Source organism: Copadichromis virginalis, linkage group LG11 (assembly GCF_057382275.1).
Source record: "Copadichromis virginalis isolate Kocher_CV1m ecotype Utaka linkage group LG11, C_Virginalis_male_GT1.1, whole genome shotgun sequence".
Taxonomy (NCBI): domain Eukaryota; kingdom Metazoa; phylum Chordata; class Actinopteri; order Cichliformes; family Cichlidae; genus Copadichromis; species Copadichromis virginalis.
The window spans coordinates 33,964,870-33,980,623 of record NC_140628.1 but is presented as its reverse complement, the minus strand read 5'-3'; the positions used below and the strand labels follow the sequence as shown (position 1 = coordinate 33,980,623).

Sequence of the window (15,754 nt, the reverse complement as noted above, 5' to 3'; positions counted from 1 at the left end):
GTACCCAGCTTCTTCTCCTTGTTCTATCTGTAACCCCATCAGTACTCCCTCTCTGCCAGCCTCCATCACCAATGAGCAACAAGGGTACAGGACATGGATACTTAACCCGTACAACCCCTGATGACCTGTTCCTTGTACATTTCACTGTCATCTTGAAAAAGGTTCTGTGAATGTGCATTTTACTTGTTTTTGGAGTTAATGAAAATCTTTCATTCAGGGAAATTGAAATTCACAAAATAGTGTTTGCTGATCTGCTTCCAAGGTTGGATCAGATTGGATTATTATAACGCAGGGGAGGGCGACAAACTCTGGAGTTCCAAGAATTATAAACTGTCCTCAGCTGAGAAAAGCTAAATGCACGATGTCTTCTGGAAGGGGGAAAGAGCATTTGGATATGTATTAGATTATATGCAGTGACATGAATGCAAACATCAAGCAGTGAATAAAATATAGTAATAATATTTGGGAATTTATTTCAGATATGTTTACATTGTTTTAAATATTTATATATTTAAATATTTATATTAAAGTAATTACAGAAGCACAAAAAAACATTAATAAAACTTTTTTTTAAGTCTCTTTATACTTTAAAGTTTACAGCTACACTGCATTGTGCTATTTACTGTTTTTCTTGGGAACACTTCAGGGACGATGGGAATCAGACCAGTGACCTTCTGATGGTCTCAATCCACAAAGGCTGCCGACAACCTTCACAGAGGCAGAAACTTGTATTTATTTATTTATTTATTTGTATTTGTGTCAGTCCTCAAACAGTTACGCCAGACCAAATGGTCATTTCACCAAACAAGTCAATAAAAACTTACTGGATTTCTTTGTATTACTCTTCTCACTTGATGACTAATTACTGGACTAAATATATTTTTTTTATATCTTGCTGATTATTTAAGTGGTTAAGATTTTCGAGCTGGTGTGTCCAGAGAACTGGTGGAAATGAATATAAAACAAAAGAGCTTTGTTTAAACTGCTAAACTGTTAAGTGTTAAAGTACACAATCTTTATCACTTATTTCAAAACTACACGAATGAATACTTGACTTAAAAATAAATAATATCCACATGTATTGTTAAAGGCACGCCGTTAGGAAGCCATCACTTATTATCCATGTAAGTTTTTGAAGCCTTCTTAGCATCTTAAGCTCGATGTTTTGTTTCTCTGCCCGCAGCTTTACTGTTTCGGTCGTCTCGCTGCTCTCATTACATCATGTTTGGCCGCAGCAGGTAGCTGTTCCCAAAGAGAAAAACTCAGCTGAACCAATTTCAAAAGTAGCAGACAGGCAAACCCATTTAACCCCTAGCTGGTGAATAACTCAGGGCATCTGCAGCTGAAATAGAGACAAATGAAAAGAAAAACTGAACCCTTGAATCACTTCGATGAAGTTATCCGGGAGGTTTATTTTTCTGCAGTGTTTTGTTGCCAAGGCTCACATCGCTGCAAACCAATACAAAATTTGTTCTCAGTGATCACCTTCATCCTATCATTAAATCAATGCTTCTATCCTGAAGGAAGCAGTCTGCCACCATCCTCAGGGCACAAGGGGTCACTGAATGGTGAAAATTATGTGGCTCATGGTGTCGACTTTACAGTCACCAGATGTCAACTAAGCTGAACATCTATGGGATGTTTGGAAATTCCATGTCAGACAGTGTTGTTCACCACCACTATCAAAACACCAAATCAGGGAATACATCATGAAAAAATTGTGTTCATCCCTCCAGTGGAGATCTTTGACTTTAAAGCTCAGTGTTCATGTGGACTGAAGCAATTTTTCTTTAATGTTTTTGCCTTTTCTTTATTTCAAGTTAGTGAAAACCAAAGAAACTTTAGATATTCATCCTCTGGACACAACATGCGCCTGTATTTCTACTGGATATGTAAGTTTGATCTAAAATACCTTCAGGCAGTCAGGATTGAAATTAGTGGAAATAAAAAGAAAAGAAGTAATTGAATAAATTCAGCAAATCAGAATCAGGCAGCTAATGAGCTGTCTGCTTTTGCCGGTAATTTTACAGGCACTGCGATAATGTCATCACGTGCAGTTTCATTGCATTTACTGTAGTGATCTCTTTGGTGTTGAGTTGTGTGAGAGTTACACAGTGCCACCTGCTGATTGGAAAAATGTCCGGTGGCTTTAGTTCTGTTTCCCAGTTTAACTAGACCGAGCTGGTTGCTTGAATCGTGAATGTAAGATGGATGACTTGATATACACACACACATTATGTAATCAGGCTTTCTGCATTTCAACACAAACCGTTCCTTAAATTTGGACGGCAACAACATCAAATATAGCAACAAAACTGTATGTTTCACAAAGACTTATCAGCGGACTGATGTCAAAATTTTGGAAACCTCCAGTGTGATGAGAATTGTTGAGGCAGAACAACCCAAAGGTTAATGAGTATTCCCTCAGAAGTGCTTCACCATGAATAGAATCTGTCATTAAGTTTAAACAGAGCAAGACATAAAATAAAAATGATGAAGAAGGATGTGCTGAGTGATGAATGTGCAGAGATTCAATCTTCAGATCTTTAATTGATTAATAATAAGCCAATACTGATTGACATTCAAGCGGCAAAAGAGATGCAAAATGACAGTTTTAAAAATGCATAGCAAATAGAAATATTTAATTGCAGTTTTTCATTTCACTTTTGTGGGCTGCTAGATATAGATTTCATATCACTGTTGGAACTTATTTAAATGCTAGATGTAAAAAAAAAATGTCAGAGGAAAAAATGTGTCTCTGGAGATGAAGACTGGAGTGTGCAGGTGCATCTCTGAGGTGAAATTGGTCACTATTACCATGGAATAATAATAATAATAATAATAATAATAATAATAATAATAATACTTTAACATATATTCCTGTATATACCTGTTTTTGTGAAATACTCGGGATGCGTCTACCACCACGTCTATTACCACAGTACCACCAGCATGTGGGGCTGCTTGCACACGACATTAAGACGGCAACGCCGAAGAAGTTTCCATGTGCTTACGAAGATTGTCTATGAAGACGATGCGCACTCGCTACCACGCTTTTAGTGGAATTTATTTTTAGTATGATCGTAAGCCAAATATTAAGATTTGCCTTAATATTTGTCTTTATTATAGCTTGAGTGTAATGTGCCAAAATAAAAAAAATTGTGAAAATGATCGAAAAGATTGTCACGGATAAAGGGTCGGAGTGAGACCTCTTCTTTGGTTTATATTTCCAGGCGTTAACAACAAGCAGAAAGCAGAGACTGTGGAGAAAAGCTTTCTAATCTTTGATTTGTTAAAAATAGAATCGTAAGCCTTTAATTTTATCCCATATATGTACAAAACAGACATGTCGGTTAATTTCTGTTAAAAATCTCCTGGTGTGTGTCACTTTGAAACCGTTTAGCTTGTATTATTTACAGTTAGCTTAGCTTCCAAGGTTAGCTATGTTTACAGAGCTCAACAGCATCCTGAACGCCACTCCAGACAGCTTCACTCAGGTAAGGAATGCAGTATTTTCAGTCTCACTTTGAACACTACTTTACTTGTAGTCGTGTATTTGTAACGAGCTTAAGTGCACTGCAAGTTATCCAGCGTCATTAAGTGCCACAATGCCCATCCTACAGGGGGAATTTATTTTAGTGTCTGACAGACAGAGTGATGCCTCTTTCCTCATTCATCACTTCCTGTCTTTCTACCTGCGAGGTGAGGTGTAACTTGCCACAGTATTGTCATTTTCTAGCTGTCTGTTTAACAGCTAATGTGTTTAATCTGTTTTTTTGTTTTTTTGGTTTTAGCGCGATGCAAAGTGTGTTTTCTGGGTCTGGTGCAGTCCTTCAGTCACTACAGTGCAATCAGTCAAAGACTGGTGAGTGTTAACTAACATTTTCTGCAAGAAAACATCAAAACCACTGGCATGAAGGGCAATTTCCATCCTTCCCCAGTGAGCCACTGTCATTAAAGACATGATATCTTATTCAAGATCTAAATCTATTTAAACAAGGATCAGCAGCAGAATTAAAACGCTTTATTAGTGACACAACAGGAGTCAAATATTTTTTTAAAAACCTCTTTTTTGCGTGAAATGTGTGTTCTCAGGGTGTAAGTTTAACACAGGCAAGGGAAAAGGGTCAGCTGATTTTCCTAGAGGGCCTTAAGGAGTCGCTATCTATTTTGATTCCTCAAGAAACCACAACAGGAAGTCAAGCCATGGACTTCCTCAGGTATAACCACTGTTCTTACTCATAACTTTCATTGCATAATTGTCACGTATTTAAAAAAAAAAAAAACATGTTAACAAAAAAAAAAAAAAACCTCAACTGACTTTAGGACTAGTCAGACAGCATCACCTCCTTTGTCCCCAGAGATCCTACCGTTGGCCTGCAGAGGCTGTATGAGTTTGTGCGGTCCAGTGTGAGCAGTGATGGTGGTGGGGAGGAAGGGGTGGAAGAGTGGGGTCCTCCCGTTTTGCTGGTGGATGACGTCAGTGTGCTTTTGAGTCTGGGGGTCAGCGCTGGAGCCGCGCTGGACTTCAGCCACTACTGCAGAGCCACAGTCTGCTCTCAGCTACAGGTTAGACCAAAATGCCCTTTCATTAAAAGTCCTCTCCTCAAATTAAACTCAGTGGATTCTACAAATACTCTTATAAACATGTCTGCACTGCAGGGGAACATAGTGATGCTGGTACGCTGTCATGGAGAAGAAGCGGAGGATGATGGAAGTGATGAGGGATCAGAGTGGCTCCTCAAGGGCCTGACCCACCAGTGCAGCCTCACTCTTCATGTACAGGGTCTCCCAACTGGCTACTGCAGGGACATACACGGTCAGGTATGTGTGTATGTGGATGCAAATTTTCTAATTCAGACTGAACACATCAGAGACACAGATCTGCTCATTATCCAGGTGTTTAGATTCAGTTAACAAGTCAAAATCGATTTGAGCTTTCTATGTTATAGAGTTACAAATATTTGAACAGGAAGAGGGTAAAATGATTGTTTTTGGTAACTGTGATTAACATTTTTGTAATTAAGAACATTATTACTGACTAATTTTCTGTTGATTGATTACTTTATTAATCTCATTTCAGCTGTACTTGACAAAATCCATCTAGTGTCTATTTCTTGTCCTTAAACAGTATCAAATTTAGCACAAGGTGCACTGTTGTTTTTCCAGGTGGAGGTTTGTTGGAGGAGGAGACGAGGCGATGGGCAGCACACACAGAAGAAGCTTTTTCAGTACAAGGTCCACGATAAAGGAGCCTCCTTCTTTGCTCCTGGGACATCCAGCGCCGTTCTCTAGTTATACCCTTAGACACATTTAGTCTCTTTTACGTGACAACAGAACAACCACTGTTATGTTTTCATGTTGCGCAAATAGCAAATGCTGCCAAAGTGGTTGGTGAATTGGCCATGGCTGGTCACTGCTGTCAGCAAACAGTGTCTGGATCCCAAACCTTGTGATGGAAGGACATTGTGATCCAATTCCAGACCTCTGAATCTCCAGAGGATAGAGTTATTATCATGCTGACTCGTGATGTTGTCATTATTTGGTCGATTTCAGTGGACGACTCAACAAAATACTCAGAATGCAGGATTGCTGGTGGTTTGAAAGAATCTTGTTAATGAATAAAAGTATTATTCAAAGAACAGTTTTGTGGAGCCGTGTTGCCAATGAATGTTAATATAATAAAATCGAATTCATTTTTTCTTATTTAAATGCACACATTTTACAACAACAGTTGTCTCAGGGTACATTACATTGTAAGAAAAACACACAAGTAAAATATGTTTGGAGAGAAACCAAGCCTACCTCATGAGTAAGCACTTAAAAACAGAAAACTCAAATTTTACTGGAAAAATCCTCTGGCAGAAACATACCTAGGGAGGTAATCCACCTCTGAAGGCAGACACCTGGAGATAGGTACAGGTGGGAATAGTTAACAATGATTAAAGCCCAAATGAGCCCAAAGAGTAAGAAGAAACAATCTTAATTCAATCTAATAGTGGTACTTGAATGCCTGGAGTATCCTCAGTGGTCACCTAAGTAGAGAGGGTGTCACTTGAACCCAAAATGGAAAGCTCTCCATCACATCCTAATTTTTAAAACTTGTAGTTGTGAGGAAAAGTGGTCTGTTGGGATAGTATGGAACTACGTGGTCTTCAAAATATGATGGACCTAATTAAGCGCTGTATAAGTGACGAGGATTTAACAGGGAGTCAATGAACAGAATATTAGAGAGTTATGAGCCTCCTTTGTTCATATTAGTACTCTTGATTCCTTCAGCATTTTGGATGAATTGAAAGGTCTTCAAAGATATCAGGGCACCTGATAAGAATTCTTCTGACTACTTCCTTTAGTGTTCAGCACAGCAGATCATCTGCCTCGATCTCACCCTATACCTAGAGTCCTCTCCTGCCACACCAACCCTCTGCTTGTCCTCCTTCACTACATCCATGAATCTTCTCTGTGGTCTTCCTGTTTTGCTCCCTCATCCTTGGAAGCTCCATAGTCAGTATCCCTTGTCCAATATAGCCACTATACCTCCTTCTCAAGCTTGTCCCTCTAACTCTGACTACAACCCGATCTGTCTCTCTTATGTACTTATTCCCGGCACCTTCAGCCCTGCTTTCTGTCTCTTCAGTGCAACCGTCTCTGACCCATACATAAAAGCAAGTTTCACTATAATAATAAATTACAATAATCTAGCCTAGAAGCCACAGACACGTAGACTCAAACAGGAAATTGGTTCCTAAATTTGCACAGGATGCCTAAAAAGTCGCCATCATATCCACTAGATGTCCCCACTGTAACAGCGTGCAAGTTGAGAGGTCGAAGGGGAGAGGTTTCATTGGGATATGACAGCCAGTAACTGCTGAGACGGTGCGTCTATATGTTGGCGTTTAATGGTAGGCATATGCGTTAGCATTTAGTAAAATCTGGAACCGAAGGAATAGAGCGATTGCTTACCAGTTCAACCACGAGGACAACATCAACTACAACAACAGCATCATTAGGAGGGACTCTGAAATTTGTCCAGGCAAGTTGAGCTGCGCACTGCTAGCATTAGCTGTGAAACTTAGCTTCGTGTAAGTGTAAAGTACCGGAACTGTTGAATTATTTATTATGTAGGTTACTCAATGTTGCTATGAATGTAGCGTTAAAGCTGCCGTCTTCGGGCTCGAATAAGCTCATAACTTAAGTGTGGTACTTACACATGAACCCGGAGCATCTCAGAGCGCACTCTAACGACGTGCTAACACCAAGCATGCTACCTGTAGTTTTACTCTATTATGCGCCGTTGTTGGAATCAATCTGTGGTACTTTATAAGCGACAGCTGTGTTAATTGAGGTATGTTAACTGTCACAATTTGTTTCTTTTTTAAGCTTAAAGCGTGGGTCCATATTGGGACCCGGGTTTATTTACAGCTAGCAAAGCTAATTGTTTGCTAGCAGGTTTAGCCTGAGCTTCATGACATCGTAAGTTTTTACATAATACATAAAACACATTGATCTATCATTATTATAGCTGTTTGTTCAGCACTTGTTTTCTGCTCTTATGTTTAAGGCATTTTAAGTGTTATTTAATGAACCATGATGAGGTAGCGGTGGATATTGTCAGCTAGCCTTTTTTGCACATGCCATTTTAATAATAAAGCTAGATGCTCTCATATGGAATATAAACCTGTCAGGGCAAACGGTGAGATTTAACTGTTCCCTTTGAGGTTTTTAATTGCATGTAAACATAATTTATCATTGCTTCAGCTCGGTGAGTGGTGTTCTCGCTCAATTTGACATTTGTTGGTAGGCACTTTCTAATGTTAGTTTTTATAAATGAAATTAAGACGTGTGCATATTTAAACTGCACTTTCTGATTTTATTCATTAATCCCTGCCGGTTTCTGATTGTTGGTTTGATAATTACTGTGATTACCAGCAGGTGATATTGCAACAGGGTTGCATCATCCTTCTTGCAGTTGTTCATTGTCTTGTGATGGCTATGTCACAACCCTGGTTGCTTTAGTATACCTTAGAGCGTAAAGAAGACTTTAGCAAGTAATTTAGTATATGTCCATCAATTAACCAAGATATATTTCATTTTTAAAAACTGTATTTTGAGAGAGGTGCTTGTAAGGAAGTAGACCGCCTATTACGCACCATCTGTTATTCAAATGTGGTTACTCATTGACAGGACATTACCCTCTTTTCTCATCAGCGCTGGTTGTAAAAGTCGGCTCATCCATATTGAGCTGCTCTCTGCAATTATAGCAGGACTAATGGTCCTCAGTTATCAGAGGCGCATGCCTCAGAATTATGCAACTATGTCACTGAATTTTGATGCAATTATGCCACAAAGAACGGACACAGCTTAATGCTTGCTGGAATGTTTGTGGGTATTGGTATGGTGCTTGGATTTTTGCAGCAGTTTATGAGGAAATATTGTTTAAGGAATTTACATTCATGGCATGTGTTGAAAAGAGGTAAGCTTTGCGCTTCTAAATTTTATTGATAATTTGCATCTATAAACTCCGTGCACCATTTTTCTCATAGCAGCAGTCTTTTAGCTTTGTGCTTTTTGACAAAGTCTTACCTTAGTCTTAATCTGAAAGGTACACTAAAGAGGTCCACAATGATCTCCTTAACTGAATTTGCACTTGCAATGTGAAATGCTGTGTTTTGTGAGTAAATGTGCTGAGTTTTCATGTAAGATGCATACAAGCTGTTCTTTGTTAGATTATTTGTTTAGCACATACTCACAAATGCACATGGTTATTCATTCAGCTGAGACTTTTCCCTGACTTAGTCAGGAAATATTATTTGTGTTATATAATATATATTGTTTTTAATGTACTACAGCCATAGTGTTTGTTAGGGAACACCATCGTCTATCTTGTGATACAGAATAGGATTTCTGAATAATTGCTGGTCACTTGCCAAAAATGGCTGAAGATAAGAGAAAGGCTACTCCTTACCAGCACTTGACCTGTGACTGGTGTTAATATATCTGCCCTAGTTGTTACGTTTTACTTGTCAAGCCTCTCTCAAATACACCATGCTTTTGAGATGGTGAATGTCTTGGCTTGCTGTAACTGGCATAATAGTACGCTGGCCGGCTTTGGCCAGAGGAGGAGGGAGATGATGGGGGATGGCTACAGGTCCTGAGCCCTGCTCGCTGAGTTTCCGATCAGCTCAATCCGGGATTAGTTCACTGACGGAGATGGTGCTGACCCTTTGCCAAATTGGGCCTTACAGCTACACCCACTTACCCTGCTGGACAAACAACTGAGAGATGGAGGCATTCATTGAAAATTTTCCCTGGCAAGATGGCCCCTGGAACCAGGACCAGGTTGAGAGCAGAAAGTCATTACTTCAAAATCTGCCTTTAACGTTTGCTGCACCTATTGTGCAAGGTTACTAGGACATTGCTGTGTTTACTGTATGGAGTATTTATAACAGCAGATCAAGAGACTCCTGAGGCAAATTCCTCCCGGGGAATGTTTCCGCTGTTCTCGGGGGGACAAGCGGAGCAATTACACAGTCTGTCTGAGTCGAGGAGGGAGCACTGTGTTAACCACAAAGCGCACGTAAAGCTAAAAAAACCCACCGTTTCTGCTTTCAGGGGACTTCAGCGGGTGCAAGCCAGAGAGATAAACTGGTCTCCCATTGGCAGGTATGCTCTTAGAACAGTCTAACTTGTCTAACAACACTGTTTGGTTAACAGTTTCATGCTGCTTATTGACATGATTTTAGAAGCTGAGGTGAGAGCGGGTGGATTAAGATACTGAACAAATCCAGCTGCTGTATGTGTGCCAGGAAACCCAGTTAAATATTTTTAATAGAGCAGTGTTTACACTGATAGGCAGCTCTGAACGTGCCGACTGAGTAAACAGGGAAACGAGAACTGCGATTGGAGGCCAATTTGGTGATTGCGTTTGTTGTTAAGTGAACCACGTTTACGTCAAAGAGTTCAGTTTTTCCATCTGAGTTGACATCCGTGTTCAAGCACAGAGTCATGTTAAGGGGGTCAGGCTGGAGAAATCAAATGTTGAATTCAGATAAGTCACATCAAACTCAGCAGTTAGTCTGGCAGTTTACATCATCCTAACATTAACATTTCTTTATTTGAACGATGGTCAATTTCCGGACGTTGTCATGATTGTGATTATTATTGTATAGAATGGAAACCAGAGATTATGATGCCAATCAGAGTTAAGAGTATGTTAACCTGTTGGTTGATCGACAAATTATCAGTGCATGGTGTCAGTTAAAAATATTTTTTTGTGTACTTGTACATATCTCTGTCGATACTCATATAATGTGTATAAAATGTGCACCTATGCCAGAGAACAATTCTTCAGTTCCTATAATATGGATGAAAGAATGTGGTCTACACAACTATCTAACTTTTAAATTTCAATCGATGGAAATAGCTAAACAAGTTTGCTGGTTTCCTTTAGCTGTTTCCTTTATACCATATGGCACATAGTATGTGTGCTGTACCATGGCTGGATAAATTGGGATCATCAAAGTTACCTAAAAGTTCAGCTACTAGAATTCATTAGCATCAATAATGAGTATACAGGACTGTTGTATTCAGAGTTTCGGGGCATCCTGTTGTATGAAAAGCATTTTGTTCTGTTTATAGCTATGGAAATATTAGGACTGGTTCAAAGGATGATTCATGTTGGAAGACTGCTAAGAAGTCCAGCAGTCAGATATGTGTTCCAATTGCTTTCTCTGTCCAAAGGTCGAAAGATATTTAGGTGGTGACTAATGATTAATGACTTAATGAATTCGTCTTCTACAAATAGCTTTTCAGTACCTGTGTTGTTATTATTATTTTATTTTTTTATTTCTTTAAATAGTTAAACATTACCCTCTTCCATTTTCACCATCATATCCTCCTGTGCATTATTATCTAAATGTAACTTTACAGGAAATTTCTGAGAAACAGTTGTTTCAGGGAACGTGGAGGTTGTAATTTTCCCCAGGTGTGACCAGTAAAGCATGTATGTTTCACTGCTGTACCACAGTTGGATATTTTCCACCGTGGGGAATGTGTCCACACCTTTTGGGCTACTGAATGAGTCGTGTGTTTAAGTGCTATGCAGCATGTGACCACAGTATGAGCTGGTTTGAACGAAAAAAACCACACTGTGCCTTTAGTTAGCAGTAAGAATGGCACCACAAGATGTGTGTAACAAATTAGTTTTCCAGGACAGAGCTTCTCAGTAACAGAGCTGACCTCTGTTTCTGTGTGTTAGTCTGTGGAGATGCACTACACGATTTGGCCTGATAAGAGAGGGATGACAATATTTATAAAACTTGCCTCTGTGCTGCTATTTTGTTCCACATGTGCTTACGTCTAAACAGTGACAACTGTGCCAGTTATTTAAAAATATGAAAACTGTTGCTTTTGTAATACATCTTTATAAGATTGCATTATTTAGACTGATTGGATGCAGTGTCAGCAATCTCAATATTTAAAAGTACAATCTATTTTCTCTGGAAGGAATTTATGCTTTTCTTAGACTAAAATATTGAAGTAAAAAAAAAAAGTATTGTAATTTTGGATGTCAAATGTTATATGTCTGAAAAGGAAATATGTCTTATGTATGCAAATAATTATTTATCAGTTATAAAACAGGATTTCACTCAGTTTCACTATGTCTGATGAATCTCCATAACAAGTTTAGTCTTAAATATAAAGTCTTCCCCTTGTCCCTTCCCCTTTCTCTGAACTCTCAGATCTCATAGGAGTATATAAGACATTTTTTCCCCCTAGAAAATCATTAAATGACTTAATTATTATACCAGATTCCCCTCTGGATTAAAAGTTTTAAAATGAATAATTTTATAGTCAAAATCATCCCATGAGTTTTGGCTTTAAAATGTGTGAAATTAAATATTCATTCGGTGAATCTATTGACTCGCTTGCACTCGTAGGTCCCTGGATGCCCCGCGGCGAACTGTCCTCGGCCGCCCAGTTCTTCCCAATGGCCGGGAGTTGACCAAGCCCACCAAGATGACGCTGCGCGAGCAGCTGAGAGAGAAGATTTCAGCGGCCTTCTACCGCCACGGGCTGCTGTGTGCCTCCTATCCAGTACCCATCATCCTCTTCACCTCGGCCAGCATCCTCACCTGCTGGTAGGTATTGAGTGTAATATAAGTAATTTGAGCATACAGGGAACAGTTTCAGTAATATGGATTTCTTTTTAACTTTGAAAAACTGACAAGCTGGCATTTACACCTACGTATTATACTGATGAGTTCATTGTGGAGCATCTACTCGTGTTCTTGTTCTTGTATACAACCAAGTACGTTAATGGTGAAACTGTCTGATTATGCTCCCTCTTATTCCTTATTAAGATACACCTTCCCCCTCCTCAGATTCACTTTTTACCTTCCCAGAGAGTGTGGTTGTGTTGAACAGTTGTACTGTGACCAGCTAGTTGACCACCTATGCAGGGTTCAGAAAACTGCTTTTGAAACATTGTCCAGGGCTGCCACGATTAGTCGACTAGTCACGATTACGTCGACGACTAATTTAATAGTTGACGCATCGTTTGAAGCTTTGTAAGATCCCGAAAGATGCAGGAATAAGTAGTAGGATTTTAAGAGCGTAATAACGGACTGAACGGGGCAAGGCTCACTAGAGCTGGTGAGAACACCGGACTCCCGGCAAATCATTTTCAAACCCACCGCCGTCTTTCGCTACTCAGGTTAAACATGATATAAAAGTCACTTAGGTAACTTAAAATGTGATTCTTTTTTTTTTTTTTTTTTTTAGTATTTTATTTGTTCCTCAGTAAATCAGTTTGGCTGAGATTAAAGTTATAGTTTTTACACAGCTTAATAAACGTCAAGCAGACAACTGATTATCAGAAGTGTGAGATGCTCGAGAATATACTCCGGTGTCCTGTTATATTTTAGATAGCAAGGAGCAGACGGCTGAGTTTATTAAACTCCACCGAAACACTGCAATCTGCATCTTTATTTTTAGTTAGCACATACCTTAAACACTTAAAGCTGTAAGCTAATGATAGTTATATAAGAGCAGATGCATGCTGGTGCAATAAGCTGTACGTTTTACGTCCAATGGATGCGCGATCTGATTCGTTGACTTATCGCAAAAATAATCGGTGACTAGTCGACTATCAAAATAATCGTTTGTGGCAGCCCTAGTCCAGTCAAAATCTACTAAACAGTACAGCAGACTGTTTTGCAAGAACCTGTGGACATGATGACCTCCTTTTAGTACCAATTCTGTTAAAAGATGAGAGGAAATCTTGTCATCCACTTTACAGAAACAGACAGATGGAGAAAGTGACTTCAGAGGGGAAAACTCAGTTGGCCAGTTCAGCTCAGTTTAACTGGCCATCTGTACACACACAACAGCCTCCTGCTGACATGATGACACAAACATTCACTGAACTCACGCACATATCTCCTCTTGCTAAATCACTCCTCAAAAGAGAGGACATGGGTCAGAGTTTGACAGGCTTTGTAAGTAAAGGCATTGTAAAACAATCAGAAACGCACACATGCCCCTGCAGCGTGCTGTCCTTGCTGCAACTTACAGCAGGGGTGCTGACCAAATGGGCGACTGACTACCACCCGGGGTAAAATGAAAGAAAAGAGCTGGACAACGGGGATGTTAAGGCAGGGCTAGAGCAGAGGGCTGTGAGAAAGTGGCCCTGTGAGAATGGGATGCCTGTCCCTCCATCTGCTTGTCAGGAGGGGGGCTGGCTCGGCACAAAAGAGGCCTTTGTGGAGGTACAGTGACCTAGGAGAGTGGAGGAGGCATGAGGGAGAGGGAGGTGAGGCACAGCGAAAAGCAGGCAGAGGTTTCCATCGAAAAGACAAGAATTGATATTTGTATTAGAGTACAATATGTTCATATAAGCTGTCTGGATACAAAGGTACCAGTGACCCAATTGATCCTTCATCAGCTGCTGAGATTTCTGAACCTCTGTCAGACCACTTTTCCTTTTCCAGCTAAAGATGTACATCATCAAAAATTAAAACGTAACTTTATTTATACTGCTAAACTGGGGTACAGCTCAACTGCTGAAGGCTGTATTGTGTCTTTTTTTTTTTTTTTTTTTTTTTTTTTTTTTTTTTTTTTTTTTTTTTTTTTTTTAATAGAAAAAAGAAAAAAAGTGTGATGGTGATGTTTGGGGAGCACTTAATTTTCTCCAGGCTTGACCTCATTAGGAGAGAGCCCATTTTTATTAGATGAATTCTTACTTTGTTTTATCCTCAGCGGCCTTGACGACAGCCATGTGGGCAGCACAGCTACAGCTTAGTTTAATTAAAAGTGAACAATTTGTCAGCAGCTGCTTTTGATAATTAAATCATGATTTATTTTTAATATAAATATTTAATTTCTTTTACATTCTCTCATGTGAGAATTTGATGCATTTCTTTGACATTAAAACTATTTTGACTTTTGGACTATTTATCAACTACAACACGACCTTAGATTAAGGTTATGCTAACAAATAGAGGTGTATCAGTGTTTTTCTTGTTTTTGACAAAATCAACGAATTCAGAAAGTCAGCATTGCGTTAATTGAGAATAAAATTAGTTGTTAGTTGTAGCCTGAGTGGGAAGCTTGAGGTGCTCTGCTAAAATCCCTATTATAAAGCTGATGAAGGCACATTTGATTACTTTTGGCTGAATTTGACATAATTTAGGCATAAGAAAAAAATAAAAATGTAGTTTGTGGGTTTTTTTTTTTTTTTTTTTTTTTTTTTTTTTTTTTTTTTTTTTTTTTTAAAGAAGGAATTGACTTCCTTTGATAATTTTGTGATGACTTTTTTTCCATTTTAAGTAAGCACCAAGACAGTGGGCATACATCCAAAACACTTCAGAGAGTCTTTTAAAAGCTTTATTCCATCCACCTCTGTTGCCACCACCAGCTCAGTCTTTCAGGTATTTTTCAGGGTTGCTCAACACTATCATTTCAAACTGAACGTGCTTCCTCTACATATAGACACATGCAGAGAAGGAATGAAAGAAGGGAGTGGTTTGGTTCTCAGATGAAGTTTGTTTTCTTGAAGACCTGCCCATTTCCAGGAGAACTAGGGAGCGGGTCTCTCTGGGTTGCGCATGAAACTTAATCTGGCAGGAAAAGCCAGAGGTGCTGGTTTCATCTACTCAGAAGTGTTGCAACATGCATCACAGGGAAGCACTCACCGTTATCGTGGTGGCTTCATTGGTCCGTAGTGTATAGCTGTCTGCTGCTTTCTTTGAAAGCATGCATGTGGGTTTGCGTTACAGTGAGAATGTCTTTTCCATTTATTAATGAATGAACAAAAGGATGTAGATGCATAAATATAAGTTGAACTAAATTCCCTTGTTCCTATTGTTTGACATGTGAACCCCCCACCCCCCCCACCCCCCACCCCACCCCCACATTCTCTTCCTGCTAGCTATCCGTTATTGAGGCTCCCCCTGCCTGGGACGGGTCCTGTGGAGTTCACCACAGGGCTGCGAGACTACAGCGTTCCTTTCCATGAGCCTCAGGGTGACTTTGGAGAGCGCCCTGACTGGGTAGGAGAAAAAAACATGAAATCCATAAGATTTGTTTTATTTCCTTGGGATGTGTTTAAGCTTTGGCATTCAAACCTGAAATACATTTTAATCTTAGGCTTGAATATTCAAAAATGATGGCTGGGCAAAGCTGGAGGCTCATAAATAGTAAAACAGTGGCTCACACGATTTGTCAACACTAGTTTTAATTTGCTGTAACAAGG

General features: G+C 39.4%; 2 protein-coding genes across 4 annotated transcripts in view; both read left to right on the top strand.

Moving 5' to 3' along the window:
* Positions 1-3,118: 3,118 nt before the first annotated feature.
* On the top strand, positions 3,119-5,670 carry elp6 (elongator acetyltransferase complex subunit 6). The gene is made up of 7 exons (XM_085472727.1): positions 3,119-3,497; positions 3,624-3,702; positions 3,795-3,865; positions 4,096-4,220; positions 4,362-4,569; positions 4,663-4,824; positions 5,170-5,670. Exons 1-7 carry the CDS (start codon positions 3,444-3,446, stop codon positions 5,293-5,295), a joined length of 825 nt encoding a protein of 274 aa, XP_085328853.1. The 5' UTR covers positions 3,119-3,443; the 3' UTR covers positions 5,296-5,670.
* Positions 5,671-6,617: 947 nt separating this feature from the next.
* The window catches only part of scap (SREBF chaperone), a 31,174-nt gene continuing 22,037 nt past the window's right edge, over positions 6,618-15,754 (top strand). For 2 of the 3 annotated variants that reach the window (XM_085472134.1, XM_085472133.1), the window contains exons 1-3: positions 8,822-9,663; positions 11,940-12,140; positions 15,431-15,551. In XM_085472134.1, coding sequence (XP_085328260.1) covers positions 9,488-9,663; positions 11,940-12,140; positions 15,431-15,551 — 498 coding nt within the window. In that variant the 5' untranslated portion in view covers positions 8,822-9,487. Of the gene's footprint in view, positions 7,034-8,821; positions 9,664-11,939; positions 12,141-15,430; positions 15,552-15,754 lie in introns of those variants that run through there. The other variant, XM_085472135.1, reaches the window with a different exon arrangement.

What these genes read in the sequence shown, in the direction of transcription:
- elp6 (XM_085472727.1), top strand. Translation starts at nt 3,444, where the DNA reads ATGTTTACAGAGCTCAACAGCATCCTGAACGCCACTCCAGACAGCTTC. An exon ending in CTCCAGACAGCTTCACTCAG is followed by an intron (nt 3,498 to 3,623) that starts GTAAGGAATGCA and finishes CCCATCCTACAG; the next exon opens with GGGGAATTTATTTTAGTGTC. An exon ending in GCAGGGACATACACGGTCAG is followed by an intron (nt 4,825 to 5,169) that starts GTATGTGTGTAT and finishes TTGTTTTTCCAG; the next exon opens with GTGGAGGTTTGTTGGAGGAG.